General features: G+C 39.7%; 2 protein-coding genes across 2 annotated transcripts; both read left to right on the forward strand.

Annotated features, from left to right (window-relative positions):
• Nucleotides 1-855: 855 nt before the first annotated feature.
• On the forward strand, nucleotides 856-2,502 carry LOC311081726 (piggyBac transposable element-derived protein 4-like; the record flags this gene model as incomplete). The annotated part of the gene is made up of 1 exon (XM_084112344.1): nucleotides 856-2,502. One exon carries the CDS (start codon nucleotides 856-858, stop codon nucleotides 2,500-2,502), a length of 1,647 nt encoding a protein of 548 aa, XP_083968470.1.
• A 5,428-nt stretch (nucleotides 2,503-7,930) lies between these two features.
• On the forward strand, nucleotides 7,931-20,886 carry LOC311093940 (uncharacterized protein). The gene is made up of 3 exons (XM_084131628.1): nucleotides 7,931-7,952; nucleotides 13,028-13,843; nucleotides 18,788-20,886. Exons 2-3 carry the CDS (start codon nucleotides 13,033-13,035, stop codon nucleotides 19,477-19,479), a joined length of 1,503 nt encoding a protein of 500 aa, XP_083987754.1. The 5' UTR covers nucleotides 7,931-7,952; nucleotides 13,028-13,032; the 3' UTR covers nucleotides 19,480-20,886.
• Nucleotides 20,887-21,797: the final 911 nt, after the last annotated feature.

Below are 21,797 nucleotides of genomic sequence, written 5' to 3' on the forward strand. Positions count from 1 at the left end.
AAATGAAGAGATCATATACGGCTGATCAAGTACTGGAGGTGCTGATGGATTCGGAGTCCGATCACTCCTTATTTGATAATTTTGCATCTGATCGGGATGAAGCAGTCAATGAGAGAGATGCAGACACAAGTTCTAGTCGTGATAGATTGTTCACACGTCGTTCTGGACGAAGACACGGTTCACCTGTGTCTGTGAGTCGAAGAGTGAACAGTGACAGTTCAGAGACAGACAGCGTTACTTCAGACAGTGAGTGGACGCATTCAAGATCTCGTTCGTCGTTCCCAGGTGGAAGAACGAGTAGAGGTAAGACAAGATGAGAAAATATATGAGAACGTGTTATATCTTGATGCACATGTAATGCACAATGTTGGATTATATATATATATATATATATATATATATATATATATATATATATATATATATATATAAACACTATAATGTTTATGTGTGAGTGTGCATGTATTTATGTGTGGCTGTGTGCATAAATATGAGTGCAATTCACAAATTTTTTTTTTTTTAAAAGGTGAAACTAATATATCATTTTGACTCATTACATGCAAAGTGAGATATTTCAAGCCTTTGTTATAATGTTTATTATGGCTTACATCTTATATAAACCCCAAATTCTAAATTAGAATATTGTGAAAAGGTTTTCATAAGCTGTAAGCCATAATAAAAGTTAGAACAAGTTATAGGAGTCAATATATTATTAGTTTCACCTTTTTTTTTCTTTTGCAAGAGTTTCACCTGTATATATATGTATGTGTGTATCTGTCTTTTTATTAAAAGTAATTCCAATTATTCATATAATTATTTACAGGTAGAACACAGCGAGGCAGAGGCAGAGGCCGGATGCGTCTACATCAACATGATGCTGCTGGTAACCAAACAAGGGCCACTGTGAGCCATCCAGCTGAAGATGCTGAACCTGATGATCCTGAGTGGCAAGAAATTAACTGGCAGCCAAAAAACATTCCCTTCACTGAGAATCCTGGGCCTATCGGTGATGCTGCTGCTCTTGAGTCAGAACAACCTGTAGACTTTACTGAGTTGTTCCTTTCTGATGAACTGATTCAGAACATTGTTGAACAGACCAACCTGTATGCAGATCAGTGCATTCAGGCTATGGGTGACACTTCTCAACATGCTAGATGTCATGCATGGAAGCCTGTCACAGTTTCAGAAATGAAAACCTTCATGGGGCTCCTTTTTCTCACTGGTATCATTCGTAAGCCTAAACTTGAAATGTACTGGTCTACAGATGACATGTTAGCTACCCCCTACTTCAACAAGGTCATGCCTCGCAACAGGTTTGAAATCATATGGACATTTCTTCACTTCAATGATAATACAACAAGGCCAGACAATTGTACTGACAAGCTGTACAAAATCCGTCCTGTCTTGGATCACCTTGTGTCCAAATTCCGCGAAATGTATCAGCCCAAATCTAACATTTGCATTGATGAGGGTATGTTTCTGTGGCGTGGACGCCTAGCTTTCAGGGTGTACAATCCCCAGAAACCCATCAAATATGGAGTAAAATCCTACATCTTGTGCGATTCTGAAACCGGCTACTGTTTTAACATGAAGCCCTATTGTGGGGAAAGCGCTACCCTGGGAGACACAGTTGTCTCTCTTCTTGATCGCCTAGCAGGTCATGGCTACAGATTGTTTATGGACAACCTATACAACTCTGTACGACTGTGTGAGCGCCTACTTGATGTGAAAACCCATGCATGTGGTACAATTAGGAAAAACAGAGGTGAACCGCCGGTCATTCGAGATGTCCGAAATGCTGACCTTAGGATTGGGGAAACAATCATGCGTCACAACGGAAATGTGATGGTCTTGGCATGGAGAGACAAACAAACTGTGAAAATGGTTACAACATTCCATCAGAACAACATGGAACGCACTGAGGTATGGCAGAGAGGCCACCAAGAAAAAGTTACAAAGCATAAACCAGCATGCATTGTGGAATACAATCATGAAATGAATGGCGTTGACAGACTTGACCAAAACATTGCGTACTACCCTTTTATCAGGAAGTCACAAAAGTGGACAAAGAAATTTGTCATGTATCTGTTTCAGATCAGTTTGTTCAACGCTTTTGTCATTTTCAAAGAGAAAAACCCACAGAGTAATTGTACAACTCTTCTCTCATTCATCCAGAGTGTTATAAAATCATGGACCAGCCAAGAGTATGCTAGTAGTGGGGAGAAAAGTGCTACTGAAAACACTCCAACAGCTACTGAAAACACTCCAAGAGCACCATACAAAACTGACCCAACAAACAGGCTGAATGTCAGTTTTGCGGTTCATGAACTAGTTCGAATCCTGCCCACTCCAAAAAAGCAAAACCCAACCAGAAGATGCAGAGTTTGTGTGCGTAACGGGTTGCGGAAGGAGACCTCCTTCTACTGCAAGAGTTGTGGTGTTCCCTTGCATCCTGGAAAATGTTACTCAATTTACCACTCAAAAGCAAGCTACATGGCCTAAATTTGAGTAATTTTACATTTATTTATAATTTTAATTTATTTTGGAAGGTTTTATATGCAATGGAAATGAAATCTCAATGTGTTCTGTTTGAAAATGCACTTGTTTTATTAAAATGCTTTTTTCTCAGCTTTTTGTCCAGAATGTGGTGTTTTTGACAAAACCTACCCATGTTCAAGTGGCAATAAAAAAGGAACAAATGAAGATAGAAAAAAATAGTTTTTTTTGTTTAAAAGCAGAGTCTTAGATCTTCATTTCGATATGTAGCATGTTCATATATTCATAGGAGAAAATTTTTTGTGGGCCATTAAAATTTAGCGAAAATCGTCAAAAACCCTGGCGCTGGCTGGCAACTTTTTTTAAAAAGGCTGGCGGTGAAAGAGTTAATGATAAATGTGCAGTTATGTTGGATATTTAGAGGAGTTTTTGTTAATGAATGCTGTGGTTGTGGCAATTTTTGTGATGAAAATCAGTTAATGATTATTCACTTTACTTTCATTTTTAGTTAGGCCTATATGTTTGGAATTCTGTTTACTTATATCCTATAAATCGCTATCTGTATTGTCATTGTTATCTCACATACTGATTTGTACATTCTTGCAATCAGCAACAGATATGCAACTCCACTGATTATAAGAGTGATTCACAGCAGTGACAGATAGTTTTCCAATAGGTTTAAAAGGTTTTACCTTTTATAGGGGCAATTTTGTCTTACCTATTTATGTAGCCTCTGCCTCATTTATTATGTCAAATTATTACATTTAATCATGTTGTGTCTAAAGCTGGGTGCGCACTGTGCGATTTATTATTGTCCTTTACGATTATTGCTTTTTAGACTGTACGAACATGATCCTCGATCGCTGTAGCCCGTGTCACATTGTAAGATCTCAGTTGTCATTAGTGTCAGAGTGTACGACAGTCAAGACATGTTAAAAATGGACGCACACAAGAAAACTTGTCCGGATTCTTACATCCTCAATCAATAACACATTCGGTGATGTGAGATACATTGCACGCAGGATTGAAATGGTGGCTATAAAGAAATCTCTAATGTTAATTTTGGTCACGGCTTGTCTTGAAAAACTTAGACAATTTGACGGTCGTCTCACTGTGAGTCAAATCTTCTGACACTGCCAGAATTACGTCGGAGATAAAAAAAAAAATATTGCAATGGTCATTAATCGGCTGTCATGAACATATCAAACTAACGTTCAAAGACTTCCGATTTTAGCCTAAATTTGGTTCAGATGGTACCCTGGAAATCCAAAGTTGGCCATTGACCTTCCGATCGTGGCAGCGGTTTGTCTGTGCGGTGCAGATCTGTGATGCACCGCAGCTCGTCCACTGCATCAGGGGAAAGACCCTGACCCTGGTCCAAATCATTCAGCAGGTCAGCCTGGTACGCTTGCAACACAGACATAGTGCGCATAGCAGCCCCAGCCTGAGCCACCGCTGCGTATGCCCTGCCATTCATGCGATATGTCATCTTGAGTGGCTTGGAAGGCAGGGCCAGAGCTCTCAGTGCCGATGCCTTTCCATCGACAACATAGATTGGGGGCATCGACACAAACCCATGTTCACACATCCCCTCAACATCAGCATAGTTTGACGGCGATGGATTTGTGCTTAATACAAGTTCTATCATGCCATCTTGATCTCATTGCCTAGATCAAGAAGGAATGGAAGGCTCACGGGATCTGGGGAATTATGATCAGAAAGGAACATATAACACCCAACAGCTCTACATCCGTGGGGCAGGGAGGCTGTGAGGGTTCAGGTAGTACCTCTTCTTCACCCTCATCCAGCAGCCATATCATCCTGTAGCCCAAGACTGGTTGCCCACTGAAGCTAAGCAGGGTTGAGCCTGGTTAGTTCCTGGATGGGAGTCCTCCTGAGAAAACCAGGTTGCTGCTGGAAGAGGTGTTAGTGAGGCCAGTAGGGGGCGCTCACCCTGTGGTCTGTGTGGGTCCTAATGCCCCAGTAAAGTGATGGGGACACTATACTGTCAAAGAGCACCGTCCTTTGGATGAGACGTTAAACCGAGGTCCTGACTCTCTGTGGTCATTAAAAATCCCATGGCACTTCTCGTAAAAGAGTAGGGATGTAACCCCGGTGTCCTTGCCACATTCCCATTGGCCCTTGCCAATCATGGCCCTTACATTGAATTGGCTCTATCACTCTCTCCTCTCCACCTATAGCTGGGGTGTGTTGAGCGCACTGGCGCCGTTGCACTGTGGCTGCCGTTGCATCATCCTGGTGTCCAAAACCTGGGACACGGATCCACACACTTCTTGAAACGTTTGTCAGCAATAATTTTCTTTACCTTGAATGTTTTCCAAGTGATCGCAGTTCAAACAAGACTGTCCCTGAAGACGAAAAGAGGATGACATGTTCTCTAGACACCCCTTTTATACTTCCGCGTGGCACTAGTAGTAACGTCATAGGCTGTCAATACAATTGCCGTGATTGGATAAGCTTTTCAGACAAGCGTTCCCCATAGCGTCATTGACGCAGTGTGAGTTCCCTTTCGAAAGGGAACTACATTTAACGTCTAAAAAAAATATATATATATATATATATATTAGTCTGAATTATTGTGCTTTGCCTGCTTGATGTGCTGGAGCTCGTTCTGTAAAGCTGAACAGAGACTCACTCACTCTCAGGACAAGCATTCTGCTTGGCTATGAGCATGATATTGCTCATATATTTCCAAAGTATATAATACAGCTTTCATTCTTCAGGTCAATCATATACCTTGCAACCTTGCTTCGTTCCAATAAAAATCAGAGTTTGTTTTTTTAATGAATACTGGTGTAACTATGTAACCTGCACTTAAGTCGTTGATAAATCTCTGTCATTAACATACTGTTTCTCAATACCAAATTACTCTAACATTATAATATAAAACATTATTTATGGAACAATAATAGCAATAAAATATTATGTTATTAGTTGGAAGTGTAATTTTGAATACCATATCCATAATTTGAGGGGTTTTTTTTAAATCCTTAAAAAAACAAGCAAATGCAAACAAGTCATAAGATTGAAATATCATTACTTTATTATTTAAAATTAAATGCTTTACATTTTACCTTGTTTTCTTCTTTTTTCACATCTTTAATAAGAACGGTATGAGGAGTTTATGCCCTCTTTTTATTGGCTGTTTTATATACACTGAACGTTAAAGCTTTGTTAATGATCCCCACAGTCATTGCATACTTTGCATGTGCTGCACTTTATTTGTACCATTTTGTTTTATCAGTATATTTGTATATATCCATTTACCTTGTTTAGAATTTGAAAGCTAATAGAGACATTGTTTTGAAAAACTTGTTGAATTGCACTACTCCAAAAAAAAAAAAAAAAAAAAAAAAAAAAAAATGCATTGCATTAACCGTGCAGACATTTTAATGCATTGTATTTTTAGGGCTTGCATTTTTATGGGCTGAAATCCAATATTGTTGTATATTTAAGCTTTGAATTTTTCAATTCAAAACATTTCACACATTTTTATTATTAAAAAATTAATCATCCATATTTTCCTTTCAGATCCATTATATTTTGCTTTACAAATTCAGTGGTTCATATACAACAGAAAATTCAACATTTCACATCCAGGAACGCCAGGAATTAGAGATGCGCGGTTGGCGGTTACTGCCGCGGACTCCGCGGATAAACGGATCGGGCGGATGACGTGACGAAAAATAATATTTTTATTAAATTCGGGCGGGTGGCGGGCGGTTGAACCAATCAAATGAAAAATATATGTATACACCAATCAGCGGATGGCGGGCGGGTGCGGTTTTGAAAATTGGTCAAAAACGTTGGTGCGGATGGATGGCGGACGGATGATGAGTTTTGTGATGCGGTTGCGGATGAAATAATAGCCCATCCGCGCATCTCTACCAGGAATATCAATAGTTTGCCGATTCATAATCTCCATCTGCCGTTAGTCGACCTCACCAGCAGGGGGTGCAAGTGTGGCTGTTGTTGAAGAAAACTATAGAGCAACAGTAGAGAGAGTCATTCATTCAAAAAAGTATTTGTGATGATTATCAGGGCCAGTATATGGAAAAGCTGACAAAGACATAAAGCCGTCTCTATAATTACATAAGACATAGTAAGGGCAATAAAGCTAATGTAATGGTCAGAATAACCAACTCAACCTCTTAGTTCATCACTAAGCTTTGCTACAAACTGAAAAGAAATGAAATGATGGGCCGAAAAAGAAATAATAATTAATAAAGGTGATTTACAGCTTCTCGACTGGACCAAAGATTTTACACGGGGCTCAATAACCAAGGAAAAACAGTACCCAAAATTAGTCAGATGCAAATGTAACAATTTTATTTTTGTACCATCATAGTATTAAAACCCAGGGGGGACAGCAAGTTTATGCAATCATGACAGGTACAATTCAACTGACCATGTATTTGAAATGAATGATAATCAGTTAGATTAGAGAGGAATAAGACATCAATGAACATTATAATATATTCAGCAAGTGGTTTCAAAGGTTGTTAAATACATACTTTAAATCAGTTCATGTGATCACCTAACATGCATAATTTCAGTGCACAGCAAACCTCAAAGCCTTATAAAAATCCATTAATATAGGTTTAGGAAGGATGGTTGGAAAACAAGCATATGGAGAAGTAGAACGGTGTGTTTGGAGTGAGAACTGTTACTGAATGGGCTTGTTTGAGATGCGTCTTGCCTAGCCTGAAATATATGCGAGAGGCTGCAGTGAGAGGAGAGGAGTGAAAAAAGCGCAGGCAAGCCGGACAGATCTCTCTTCACACAATGGATCCACGTGTGGATCTCCTACAAGATCAAAGGTGGATTTTGCGGGATTCACGCTTGTGCACGGTGTTGTTAATAAACTGGATGTGTAACCGGGTTGAAATTATATCGTTACTTTTATGGTTGAAATGTCACCAAATCTTGATGAACGTTGTTTTCTATATGTTTAAGATGTGTTTAAGTAAGGGTTAATGCCCGACGAGGTGTCCATTATCAGGTATTAATGGACGACGGCGAGGCGTGAACCGTCCGACGCGCTTCGGCCTCCGCCGAAGTCCATTAATACCTGACAATGGACACCTCGAAGGGCATTAACTTATACCATGGTCACTTGCCAAACAACAACATTAGTTTATATTTTAATTAGTTTTACAATCGAAATCTAAAGTTACAAGTTACAAACAATAACTTGGTTCCCTTGGTTACGCCTGACGGTTTATTTAGGTGTCCTATATCACTTTTTAACGGACACCCTGCAGCCAGTCAGAATCGAGTATTCACCCAGACCATGGTATAATTGCCAGTATTTATGCCTGAATGTTGTATTCAGACCATGGTGTTAATAACTGTACTGTCACTTTAAGAAGTCGCAGGCCTTGTGTCGTCATTTATGCGCTTCTTTCAGTCTGCGCTAGGCCAGCTGAGAGGAGGTAATGTATTATTTTGCACGTCAGTTTTAAACACTTATTTCGGTTTTTGGACGATGCAAACCTTGTTTTATGCATGTTTAAATGTTAGGTTTGAGATTGTGAACATGCAGTTAATGTGTCAATTAAATATAACCTTGTAAACAGACTTTTTGCAAGCTTTAAAGTAGACATGTTTCCACGTGCTAGTATACAGGTTTTCTGTATGTTTATCTGCTAACAGGAGCTTGAGATCTGTGTGCTGTGTGGAGGAGACTGCATGTAACAGAGCCTTATCCATATGTTTGTTGATTTGTACAGATATGTGTATAATGTTCATTATAATTCATCTGGCATAGTGTTTACATTGGTTGTATTAAGCATGTAAAAGAAATTACATTGAGCATTTTATAATTTATTTAATTCATTTTCACACTTTTATTTAAAAGTATTTTTGCTGATAATACTAAAAGTTTTATCAGTCGTGTATGTATGTGCAGTCTGCGCTAGGCTAGCTGAGAGGAGGAGCTTGAGATCTGTGTGCTGTGTGGAGGAGACTGCATGTGACAGAGCCTTATGTATTTTTTTGTTGATTTGTACAGACAAAACCGCTGTTCTGCCTTCATTTAAAGAGCAACCAGCAGTTGGTCAAAACGGTATTTATTGTTTGAATTTCGTAATAAAAGTGACAGAATCTGAGAGCTGAGATTTTTTTTTTATATATCATAAGTAACTAGGGTTGCCAACTTCAAAAAAGAAAAATGCGGGACAATCGTGGTTCTTTACAGGAAAATGCGGGACACTCAAAATATTTGTACTGTATCACATAGCCTATGTCATTTCAGGTCCGTATGTGTTTAAAATGTTCTCAGATATAAACACATTTGTTTTGCTTTACCTATTTATGTACAATTTAATTCTAAAACGAATTTTAAGGTCACACAAAAAAGTCACATACCATAGTTCAAAATAATAGCATTTATCTGAAATAGGAAGCTTTTGTAACATTATACACTACATTTGAAAGAAATTAAAGAAAGTGATAGCATACTTTTCCCTCAGGAAGATTTCATGTTTTCTTGCATTGGCTGGATGTTGGACTCATGAACAATAATCACGTTGTTTGAATTCACCAAAACGGATTTGCCGAAATTAAAACCCGGCCGGACAGTGCAAGGGATTTGCCGTTAGCGCGAGTTCGGAATCTCCGGATCGAACCGGGAGCGACCAGACAGCAGAGGATTCTGTTTGCAAATCAAACTATAATTTGTCCCAAAAGAATAATTAATTCTCAATTTAGAGTTTGTTATTCGTATGGTCTGATGCGCGTGAGTGGGTTGTGATTGGATGATGCGGTGTCGTGATCATTCTCAAGTGTCGTGGTGCGGTTTTATCAGTCAGTGGTTAGATCAGTGTAGCAGTCTATTTAATCGGGACAAGGGAGGTCCCGTACGGGACAAATAAATTAGACCCAAAATTCGTGACGTCCCGGCTAATTCGGGACAGTTGGCAACCCTATAAGTAACCTGCTCTGTCTAGTCTGTCGGTCTCCGTGTCCTCTTCAATAACGGTCGCCTTAAAAAACGTTTAAACTTACATTTAAATGTGTCTTTGTTTTGTTTTGAGTGTATGGTCAATAAGTAAAGGAATTAAAAATATGGGCACAAAACCTGTTTGTCGCACCCCACTTGTCATGTCTCTATTCCCCACCAGTGGGCCGCGCCACCGTGGGCCACTTTGAGAAACGCTGAGCTAACTTAACAGCTAACTTAGCAATAGGGGTACCTCCGTTTGGTCAGGATTTTTCCTCTTTTTGGCTGGTGTCGACCAACAATGAAAAATCGTTGTCTGGCTGCCTTTCAGTGTCCTTTTCATCTTTCCATCCGTTAGCATGCACCGTCAGCTTTCTCCAACCATTCATCCCAGCGACTGCGCAAAATAGTGAACAAACTTGGTAGAGAAAGCGGGTTGGGTAATACCAAGTAGTCGGTGCGGTGGGAGGGGGGTACATTACAGATTATTTAAAATATGATACTATCTTTCTTGGTGGCAAATGAAATTAATAAAGAAAACGAACAAAAGCATTCATTCGGAATATATCATATTTATTTTAATCTGAATGATGTGATAATATTGGGGGGGTTATATTAGCTGGATCTGATTTTTGCACCCCCGTGCAAATTACGCGCATGATCTGAACACAAAAAGTATGTGAATGGTTTTGGCAAGCACGTAAATATTGGCTCTCTTCTTCTTCTGTGTGACAAGCGAGTGTCAGATGTGTAAAGTTGCGCAGCGCCACCTTGTTTACCGAGGTATTTCTGTTTTTCAATAAGCGCCATCTACTGTCAGGGAGTGAATTTGCATGTTCACTTGGCACATTGCCATTGAACATCGCTTAGGTATGGACACAAAAAAGCGTCCAAAACGCCTTGAAAAATGTACTTTGATGGCATACGTCACAGCCATGTGGAGTCAGCGCTGTCTCAAGTCGGACAACATTTCTAACTGGCATGCCCTGCTCCAAGCCAGACACCGATCGATCTGCGCAGAGCTGCATGAAGTCGAACAAACCTATCCACTTGCTTCTAGGGGTGTCAAAATGTATCGTTTCTACGATGCATCGCGATGTGGACGAGGACGATTCGGTATCGGTTCAGTAATAGACCATAACCGATTATAATGTACTGACGCTTTTCTGACGTCATTTGTGGCATACACGCTTTGTCGCGGTAGCATACAATGACAGAGGAAGGAGAGACGCGAGTGCGAGAAAATACTTTAAAGCCGACATCTGGGCACATTTCGGCTTTTATGAACAACGTGGTAAGCACGACCTGCAGAAGACACATGCTGAGTGTAAATCATGTCACGCACAAATAGAATATGCAGGAGGTAATTTCACAAACTTGATAAACCACGTTAGCCGTTTTCACCCCGAGCTGTTAACGCCTGGCAGAGTCTGACTGCTTTAGAGATGCGAGGATGAGCTCCAACGTCACCCGAATCCGCAGCCAAAAATAAATCATCCACCTGCCACCCCAATAACTTTCTCTGATTTTAAGTATCCGCACCCAATGTTCAAATTACAATTATTCTGTGTTGTTACGCGTGATTATAAATGGATGATCGTCACCTTCAACAGCGGATTCGGCGACGGTGGATATGCGCATATCTTTAATGGTAACATAATACACTGATGAATGAGTGCTGCTTTAAAATGAACATTCCTTTAAAACAAAATGTATTTGACAGATTTTCCTTTTCTTAATGGCATAAACAAGCTTTACTCCCTTGAAACTTGAACTGGAATGTCACTGTTTCTGTCACTGCGACTTCCCGAACAGGCGAGCACGTGCGCGCACAAGTAAAATTTAAAATTGAGGACGCGGTGCATAGCGATGCATCGTGATATCGAATTAAACTGAATCGATGACATGATAATCGCAATCAAACCGAACCGTGAGACCGGTGTACTGCCCTACAAAGGCAAAAGACCTTAAGTCGCTAGAGTGTGGAACTGAGAAAAATGACTTTAAAGATTTTTAGTTGTCCCGCCAAATTAATTATAGGTAGGACACTGGAAATCTGGCAAATAGATGTTTTAGTAATGGAAATAAATTATATACATAAAAAAATCTTGAGCTCAAACTTGACTTTTGACCACTATTTTAAAGTTACTGTACTCTGCCTTTGTATTGTCAGCAAAAAGTGAGAAGTCATGCCAAGGCAAAAGGCAGTAACTTCCACATTATCAATATTTAGTTGCTGATCACCATTAACAAAATCATTATAGTACACACCTGTATAAAATCTAGTGATCATGGCATTTATTTTGTATGATTTACAATTATTTATAGCCACCTACTTATTGCTATCCTGTGCTTTGGTTGCATTCTGATGGCATTATTAAAACATTTGACATGACAAAATACCTCCTATTAGTCCAGCGTTGACTCGACCGCGTTTAGGGCGGGGCTGAAGGCGAAGTTTTGGCACTCTGCCAGCTAGTTTGCCGTGCTTTAATTCTTGGTTGTATTCATCTGATACGGAAATGTGTAACGTTTTTCTGTCAACTCTGCATAATCCTTCGCGATCGATATCGCACGTTTGTCGATGGAGCAGACCTGTTCTGACCGCTCTGAGGACATCAGAAGTTAGATCGATCGCGACTGATGGCAGCTGTACATACAAGTACACAGGCTACACCGTAATTTTAATTTTAATTTTAATTAAAACAAAGGCAGATAACCGTACAATCTGGTAGGTAGCATTATTTGATTGAACACCGGCACAGTAACTTCATATTGACGCGCGGCTAAACAAAGGCAGAGTACCGTTAACTCGTAATTTGAGCGTTCCAAAACAAAGCCAAAGAGCGGTAACTGATGTTACGGTGTTCTGCCTTTGTTTCTCATGGGCTTTTGGAAGTTACTGTTAAGACAAATCATTATTTTCTCGAAAAAAAAAACGGAATTGATTCAAGATACTTATCCACATGATAAAGAAGGTCTTGAATGTGCCAAAAATATAAATAACTCATTTTCGACCAAAAACGAAGTTACGGTCTTTTGCCTTTGCACGGCAGTGTAGGTTCACACCCCTACTTGCTTCATTTCTAAATGAATCAGTCATTATGAACAAATCGTTTGAATGAATGATTCAATTAATCACTCATTTAGACATGGACTTGCCGCCACCTACTGGTGGTTTTATTTTCATGTTTATTTATCCATGACAGGCCCGTACCGAACAAAACAGACTCAGCTAAATATTGTTTCATTATTGTTATCAGAAAAATCCTAACAAATATCGAGATATAATTAAAAAAAAAAATATTGCACACCCCTAGGCAGTATTATATAAATGTTAATATTACATCAAATATTTGTCATTAATAGTGCCCTGAAAATAATCGTTGAAAGATCAATGTACCTCATTCATGCAATTAATTTATGAAAACACACCAGAATTATAATATTTTATAGCAGTTGTCTACTAGTACTTTCTGCTATTACATCAGGGCTCACTTTCATATTTCTCTCTTCAAATTATTTGTCTGTGCTGAAAATGAAATGAAACCTTTTCTTTGATTTCAGACCTGATGGAAGTGAAGGAGGAGAGTGGAGAACTGAGTGAAGTGAAGGAGGAACATCATGTCAAACCTGGAGAAAAACCTTTGAGTCGCTCAAAGATTAAAAATACACTTTTAAAGAAAGGAAGAGCCAAGAAATCTTTCACCTGCACTCAGTGTGGAAAGAGTTTCCCACGCAAACATAAACTTGAGTGTCACATGAGAGTTCACACTGGAGAGAAGCCGTTCACATGTGATCAGTGTGGGAAGAGATTCACACAATCATCAAACCTTAAGAGTCACATGAAAATCCACACTGGAGAAAAGCCACATATGTGTGTTCAGTGTGGAAACCGTTTCAGATGCAAAAGTAATCTTCATGATCACATGAGAGTTCACACCGGAGAGAAGCTGCTCACGTGTGATCAATGCGGCAAACAATTTCATGGATCATCAGACCTGAAGAGACACCTGACAGTTCATACGAAGGAGAAGCCACATTCATGTTCTGTGTGTGAAAAGAGTTTTTCACTGCAGCAATATTTACATGCACATCAGAAAATTCACACTGGTGTGAGAGAGTATGTGTGCTTTGAGTGTGAGAAGACTTTTATTACAGCGAGCCTTTTAAAACAACACCAGAGAATTCACACTGGAGAAAAACCTTACAAGTGTTCACACTGCGACAAGAGATTCAGTCATTTATCAAGTCTGAAAATACATGAGAGGAACCACACTGGAAAGAAGCTGCCCTCATGTGATCAGTGCAGATCTAGTTTCAGACAGAAACCAACTCTTAGGCATCACACGAGAGTTCACACTGGGAAGAGGCGGGAGTCAGGTGTGAATCACAGCATTATTCATGATGTTTCATGCCCTCCGCATACAGCCATTCTAACATTAATGGCCTATTTTAACGAGTGCATAATCTAAAGCAAAAGGTCTTTAAATAACAAAAAATACTGCGCCATTTACTGTAGACCAGGTTTTTGTTGGTCAATGGCTCAGTCTATGTCAGTTTCCTAATAATAGAAACGCACCAACAATGCGCCTGAACACACCTCGTGTTCAGATCAACACACCTATGGGCGAACAAATGGATGAAAATGCATTTGCTATTTCAACAACGTGGAGCAGGACGTGAAAATGATAAATGCGTCGAGCTGAAACTAGCAAAAAACACTGTTATCCAAAATGGCTGCAGAGCTGAAAGTTTGTTTGAGCTGCACCCTCTACTCTACACACGTGAATTAGAGATGTGCGGATGGGCTATTATTTCATCCGCAACCGCATCCCAAAACTTATCATCTGCACCAACATTTTTTGACCAATTTTCAAAGCCACGCCCGCCCGCCATCCGCTGATTGTTTTAATGTCTATGGGCGATGCAAGGCGCTGCTGACGCGAGCCGCGAGGCTAGAAAGCTCTTGCCTGCTCTAGAAAGGAGACTGATCCAATGCAGCTAGACATGTGCCGGTATTCGGTAATGCGATAAATCGCGGTAATGAATATGCATGATATTGTTATCGCGGGCACTTCAAAATACCGCGAAAATATGAATAGAACGCGCATTAGCTTATTTTCCATCAACCACTTAAACAAACACTGCGTATATTCTGTGTAAAACACGTGCGCACTCTGATGTAAACAATCCCCACATGAAGCACATTGGCATGCGGCGCAGTGCGCACACTCTAGTCTAATGTAAACAATCCTCACATGGAGAAGAAGCATGGCGGAAGGAGGAACGCTGCCGACGATTTATCCCCCTTCTAAAAGCAGGGCTGTCAACTCTACACATTCAGCGCGAGACTCACGCAATTTACACTTTTCACACGTTCTCGCGCCACACATCCCTTTTCTCACGCAGAGAAAAATCGCGGAGCAAAAGAGGACACGGAGACCGACAGACTAGACCAGGGGTGGGCAACTTCGGTCCTGGAGGGCCACTGTCCTACAGAGTTTAGCTTCAACCCTAATCAAACACACCTGAACAAGCTAATCAAGGTCCTCAGGATTACTAGAAAATTACAGGCAGGTGATTTTTTCAGGGTTGGAGCTAAACTCTGTAGGACAGTGGCCCTCCAGGACCGAAGTTGCCCACCCCTGGACTAGACAGAGCAGGTTACTTTTGATATAAAAACAATTCTCAGCTCTCAGGTTCTGTCCATTTTATTACAAAATTCAGACAATAAATACCGTTTTGGTGCTTGTAAATGTGACGTGACCGATCGCTGTAGCGCCTCAGTTCAAGTAAACCGATCATCTGTTACCTCTTATTTAAAGATACAGTACAATTTACCAAAAGGTATATATGCCTCATACATAATATCGATCAATCAGTGTTTTTCAGCCACAGAAAGTGGTCAATAAAACTGCAGGTGAACAATTATGTCACAGAACGTTACATTTACCTCAGGAAAGCCATTTAATGACCAACACGTTCGTTGACTAGAAAAATAGCTATAGAGAGGAATATTTTGCTAAATATGTGCACTGCATTACATTTGTATTATATTTTTACTTGTGTCATAATTTTTATTATAATGAAAACCAAATTATATTTAATTAAATTTTTAACCTTTAATAATGCCAGCTGATAGGGTTCTCTGTATGTTTACAGCATTATGTAATATATTTTTTCTTGAGAAAAATTAACATGTAGGCTATCTACTGTAGCCTACCTAATATTTATCCAAAGAGTCAATATTGAATCAAGATTGAAATCTAATCCCAAGAATTGAATTGAAATCGTGAAAATTGTGTTAAATTCTGTTTAGTTACCAAATGTTTTGACAATCACAATTACACCTATTGTAATGCAAGTTGTTGTTTTTCTACCCCCCCCCCCCCCCCCCCCCATATCCGTTTCTCTTGAGCAATTAAAATATCGTGATAATACCGTATACCGTGATAAAAGCTCAATCAATTAATCGCAGCATGAAAATTTGATACCGGCACATGCCTAAATGCAGCAAAGATATTTAAAGGCTAAAGTGCCTACTAGTATAGCCTATTGGCTATGTTGTATGTACCCTCAGTATATCAGCAGTGAACTCCGTCTCCAATCAGCGCACAGGGACAAAAAATAAATAAATAGCCTAAATAAAATGCACATCGGCAAACCTGAGCTTACCTGACTAGATTACTGTACAATTTTATCTTTGTAATAAAAACCGGAATTTGGCACATAATTACAACATGCTGCTATTTAGCCTACTACTAATTAATGCCTATTGCACTTTATTATTATTTTTTGCAAAATGAAAGAGCGCTCGGATAAAATAAGTCATTCACATTATAGGCTGATTAACTCTACGCACTGTCATGTCAGCAAGCAAGCAAGCCCAGCCCAGTTGAGAAAAAGTAATGCAAAAGTAACATAATGCATTACTTTTCTTAAAAAGTAACAAAGTAACACAATTAGTTACTTTTTAAGGGAGTAACGCAACATTGTAATGCATGTTGAAACGTAATGCATTGTAATGCAGTTCACGACAGTGTCCTTAATCAAATATGTTTAATAGTTCTCATAGTTCAGAAACGTGTCAGTCTCAGAAACGTGTCTCAGAAAGTCTCAGAAACGTGATTTTTTGCTTATAATACCTTGAATATCAGACTGATCTCATGAAATGGCGTATGTATGACACGCCAATTCGTATTTCCATTTTTGGCGTGCTATCAACACGCATAATCGCTTTTCAGCGTGTTTATCAACGCCGTTGACTTAACGTTACATTACTGTATATATAAATATATATGACCTTACCCAACCCCGTCCCTAAACCTACCCGTCACTGGGGTTAATACCATTTATGAGTCTTCCCCTACCATCCTAGGAAAAAAAAATATTGCTCCCCAGATGTAGATATACATTTTGCTCCGTTTCGCTCGGACATTTAACGGCGTACACCAGGCACGGCGTCATGGGTGGGCCTGACGGGCCTGGGCCCACCCACTTTTCAACAGGCCCACCCCAAAAAAAAAAAAAAAAAACGTAATATATTCAAATTTTGTCAAGAATTATAAAAAATCGTCAATAAGCTCATAATTTGTACTAAAATAGTCTAAATGTTTAGTTTTAAAAACAATTTAAAAAAGCTGGCTATGTCTATTTGGATGTTTCTGCGCAAGTTCAGCAGACAGTGAGGTTCGGGTTTGTTCCGATCAGAGCTCGTGAGTGGAGAGCGCATTTCTGAATATTCCGCTCCGCTCACTCATTCCGTAGCGTCGCTCGCTCAACCCAGAATGACCTGCTGGTTCGAAAATATGTGAAATAATGGCTGCCTCCGACAAAAATTTTTTTTTTCTAGTCGACTAGTAGTTGTTAATTTAAGCCATTCGTGGACAAATCGCCCCTTTATATTAATTTAATTACTTAGGCTATCCTACAGGATAATAAGCGTTATGACCGCACGCATAAAGCTTGCCACAAAGAACCGGTTAAAGTAATTATGAATGTGTCTAAATTAGCAAGGAGACATTTAATTGTTTAGTAATAAACTGGTGTTTTCTGTGTCGCTGCAAAGATGAAGTTGACAATGCGGACTCTCCATGAACGCCAGAGAGAAATGCACATTTCATATGGATTAGGCTACATAATCAGAGAGTAGCCTATTTATTTTGGTTTGAATATTTTCGTTTAAAAGTAGACATTTCAAGCTTTCTGTAATAGATAACCCATATTTCTCAAATCTGTGAGGCACAAGCTGAGTTTCGGCGCCCTCCAGTTCACGTGCAATGCAAGTGATCGTGCCGGCGCCTTATTACATTGTCTGCTGTATGTGCTTCTTATTTATTAAATACGGAAAATTGATTGATAAAACATTTATCAAAATTAAGATACAATTTATACAAAACGAAAATCTTTTAAAAAGAGTTTTCTATAAAACAAAACTTAATGAAGTCGTCAAAATCATTTTTTACCAAAAACAGCGCTGTTGCTAGGAGGGCGCCAGCGCCTCTGCCTCGCGAGTGGATGATAGCCCTGAAGACGCCTAGCAATGATATACCTTTAGTGGTAGTATACCTTTAGTTAAGTTATACCTTAATAGTCTTCGTAGCGCGCTATGAGACAATGTTACCGGAAAATGCAGCCCAGTATGATGCGTAATGGAGATTCCAAAGCGCTCTTCTTTGGTCAGAATCATGGAGAGCGATCGCGGATAGGTCTGTCCTATGCACCAAAACTTTTAACAATGCAACAAAATATTTAAAGAGCATCAAGCTATTAAAATCTATATTATGTATACGCACAGATAATATAACAGTAGGCTATATTAGTCAATATTTTTGCAGTATATATATCCAAGCAGTGATTGGATAACGTTTTTTTATTTTTTTTTATTTAACGTTTTTAATTTAAGGCCCACCCACAATTGGTCTGGCCCATCCAAAACTGGAATCCTGGCGCCGTGCCTGGCGTACACATACACGCGGAATCACTCTGACATTTAACAGCGTAGACATACACGCGGAAAATGACGGTTCGTTTCGACGTGAACATACACGCGGATAGCTCAAAATGTGTATAGATAACACGCCACTTGACTTGAAAGTGGCGTGTATGTTTACGCAAAGTCATGATGTCATGTTGTGAATATAATAATTTAAATATCAATGTACCTCATTCATGCAATTAATTTATGAAAACACACCAGAATTATCAATAATATTTGTATAGCAGTTGTCTATTTGTACTTTCTGCTATTACATTACTGCTCACTTTCATATTTGTCTCTTCGAATTATTTTGCTGAAAATGAAACCTTTTTCTTTCATTTCAGACCTGATGGAAGTGAAGGAGGAGAGTGAAGAACTGAGTGAAGTGAAGGAGGAGAGTGAAGAACTGAGTGAAGTGAAGGAGGAGAGTGAAGAACTGAGTGAAGGGAAGGAGAAACATCATGTCAAACCTGGAGAAAAACCTTTGAGTCGCTCAAAGACTAAAAATATATTTTTAAAGAAAGGAAGAGCCAAGAAATATTTCACTTGCACTCAGTGTGGAAACAGTTACACAGCCAAACATAATCTTGACATTCACATGAGAGTTCACACTGGAGAGAAGCCATTCACTTGTGATCAGTGCGGGAAGAGTTTCATACAAAAAACACATCTGACCGGACACATGAGGATCCACACTGGAGAAAAAACACACACATGTGATCAATGTGGGAAGAGTTTCGCACATTCAACATGCCTTAAGAGACACATGAAAATCCACACTGGAGAAAAGCCACATACGTGTGTTCAGTGTGGAAACCGTTTCACATACAAACATCATCTTGATGTTCACATGAGGATCCACACCGGAGAGAAGCCGTTCACGTGTGATCATTGCGGCAAAACATTTAATGAATCTTCAAGCCTGAAGAGACACCTGAAAGTTCATACGAAGGAGAAGCCACATTCATGTTCTGTGTGTGGAAAGTGTTTTTCACTGCTGCAAACTTTACATGCACATGAGAAAATACATACTTGAGGAGCCACACTGAAGAAAAACCCCACGTGTTTTCACTGCAGAACTAGTTTCAGACACAAATCATCTCTTAAACGTCACATGAGAGTTCACACTCGGAAGAAGCGGCTCAGGCTTTCGCTCTGAAATCACATTTGCTTCTCATTCTGAAGAAAGACCATATAACTGTGATCATTGCGGTAGACAGTTTCATTGGGCATCAGTCCTGAAGTAACACCTGAAGATTCACACAAAGGAGAAGATTAATTCGTAATATTACAGCAGAAAAGACACGGCAGTGTGTGTTTCAGTTTTAAGACTTTAGAAATTAGATAAATGCCAGGCAGTCTACTTGAGGCCCTGAGAGGACAAAGGACCTCTCTGGAAATTAACATTTGAACTCACCCTTGTGCACTATCGAGACAAAAGTCTCACCTCTGAATCATCCTAATCTACATTCCCTCTCCTCATCCCCCACTCCTTCTCTCTCATGCTAAGATCACCTGAATTCACCCAAAAATCCATAGGTTTAATGTGAATAATTATCATTGAGTATTATACATGTTTGGTATCATTTGAAATGTCTCAGTGCGACTGGTACAAATGTCTTTTCTCCAAATAAGTTAAACAAAAGGTAATAAGGTTTTTAAGAGTTTCGAGATAACTGGCACACAAGGTAGGGTACCAGGGTGACCAGATTTCTCAGAGTGGAATATGGGACAGACACAGAACCCACAGACCCACAACACCTACTGCACACATACAAGTATTTACACTTAATAATATTGTTAGCTATGTAAAAATAAATAAATGTAGACTTACATAAAATTGCAGATCAGTGGGAACAAGATGGTGCAATCATTCACTGTTGCCGTTTTGTGATTTTCACTGGAACCAATTTTTGCCAGCGTGCGTTTGTCTTTCAAGAGTTTATCATAAAATGCGGAGCAGTCCAGTCCGAAATTAATTCGTACGAAAAGCATTGCCTTCATTGTTGTTACACTCAGTCGAGATTTTTCATCCGTCCATGAACACGCTCCACAGGTGCAGATGTACCAGGCAGGTATAAAACAAACTCCACAGCCAAAGATAAGACTCCAAAGTTGAGTGACTTGCTCCCCATCTCACTAAACACGTCTGTCCATCTATCAGAAACAGCCACCTTGTTTTTGTTCCACTCAGTGATGTGACAAGTGACAATGTTTTTAGCACAGGCCCACTCATCAAAGACCATGGTTTCGTCAACCGATGTGAGAGCAGGTATTCTTGAGAAGAAGTTGCTGAGGCGGCTCTGAATGTCTCTTCATTCTCAGTAGGACCCACTCTAGTTCTTTTGTATTCTCCAGTGAGCAGCTCCAATTATCAAGGTAATCCACTGATGCTGAGTAAAAGCTTCTCACTGCACAATAAAAATCATCAGCTTTTATGTCACCAGCTTCAACAAGGGTGTCTAACTGTGTTTTGATGTCAGAGGGAATAAATGATTCTTCCAGCCTGGCCTGCAAGACATTTCTCAGATCATAAATGTGCAAAGCCACTGATATATTGTCTTGCTCAACTGTCTCCAGATGCACGATGGAAAGCTGCAGTTTGCTTAAGTGCAAATCCAAGCCAAAGTTTTGTGCAAGGGTTGCTGAATGTGTCTCTTAGAAACTTTGGGCACTTTTCTTGAGAAGGAAAGTATGCACGTAGACCATAAAAAAGGTGCAGAATTCGTTCAAGAGCTGGACCAAGAGAGAGGAAACATGTGCTACCATGCTGCAGTAATTTCTGATAGTCCAGCTGTACAAAGTCACAAAACTCCTTGAGCTCCTCTACGCGCACTGTATAGATATGAAAGTATTTGTATACCTTCACAGCAAAACACTCCAAATCAATCGGTAAGCAATTCACTGCTGTTTGCAGGGTATTGTGGATGATGTGTGCATTACAGCCAATGCCCAGAATATCCCTTCCTAGCTGCATTTGCAGCTTTCTCCAGATATTGCCTTTACCAGCTCTTTTAACACCGCCAAAGTTTGTGTTAGTGTTATCAGCACAAAGTGCAACTATTTTCTGAGCAAGGCCATGTTTTTCAATGACATGGGAAATGTAGGCACTTTGCAAATCCGATGTCTCACCTGGCAGAGATGAAAATTCAATTATCTTGACCTTTACACCCTCTAGTGGCTTGAAGTATCGCACAAGCACAGGGAACAATTTAATGTCTTTGTGGTTGGATTCATCTACAGTTAATGTGACAAAAGAGCACTTGTCCAAATCATGCTGGACTTCTTCCTCTGACAAAGGACCAAGAACGTTACATATTAGCTCAGCCTCCGTGAGCAATGGAAAAGCAAGCC

The sequence above is a fragment of the Abramis brama genome, assembly GCF_963993115.1.
Source record: "Abramis brama genome assembly, chromosome: 1".
NCBI lineage: Eukaryota > Metazoa > Chordata > Actinopteri > Cypriniformes > Leuciscidae > Abramis > Abramis brama.

Coding starts and splice junctions, on each gene's coding strand:
- LOC311093940 (XM_084131628.1), top strand. CDS start 13,033: ATGGAAGTGAAGGAGGAGAGTGGAGAACTGAGTGAAGTGAAGGAGGAA. Junction 13,844..18,787: donor TGGGAAGAGGCGGGAGTCAG/GTGTGAATCACA, acceptor CTTTCATTTCAG/ACCTGATGGAAGTGAAGGAG.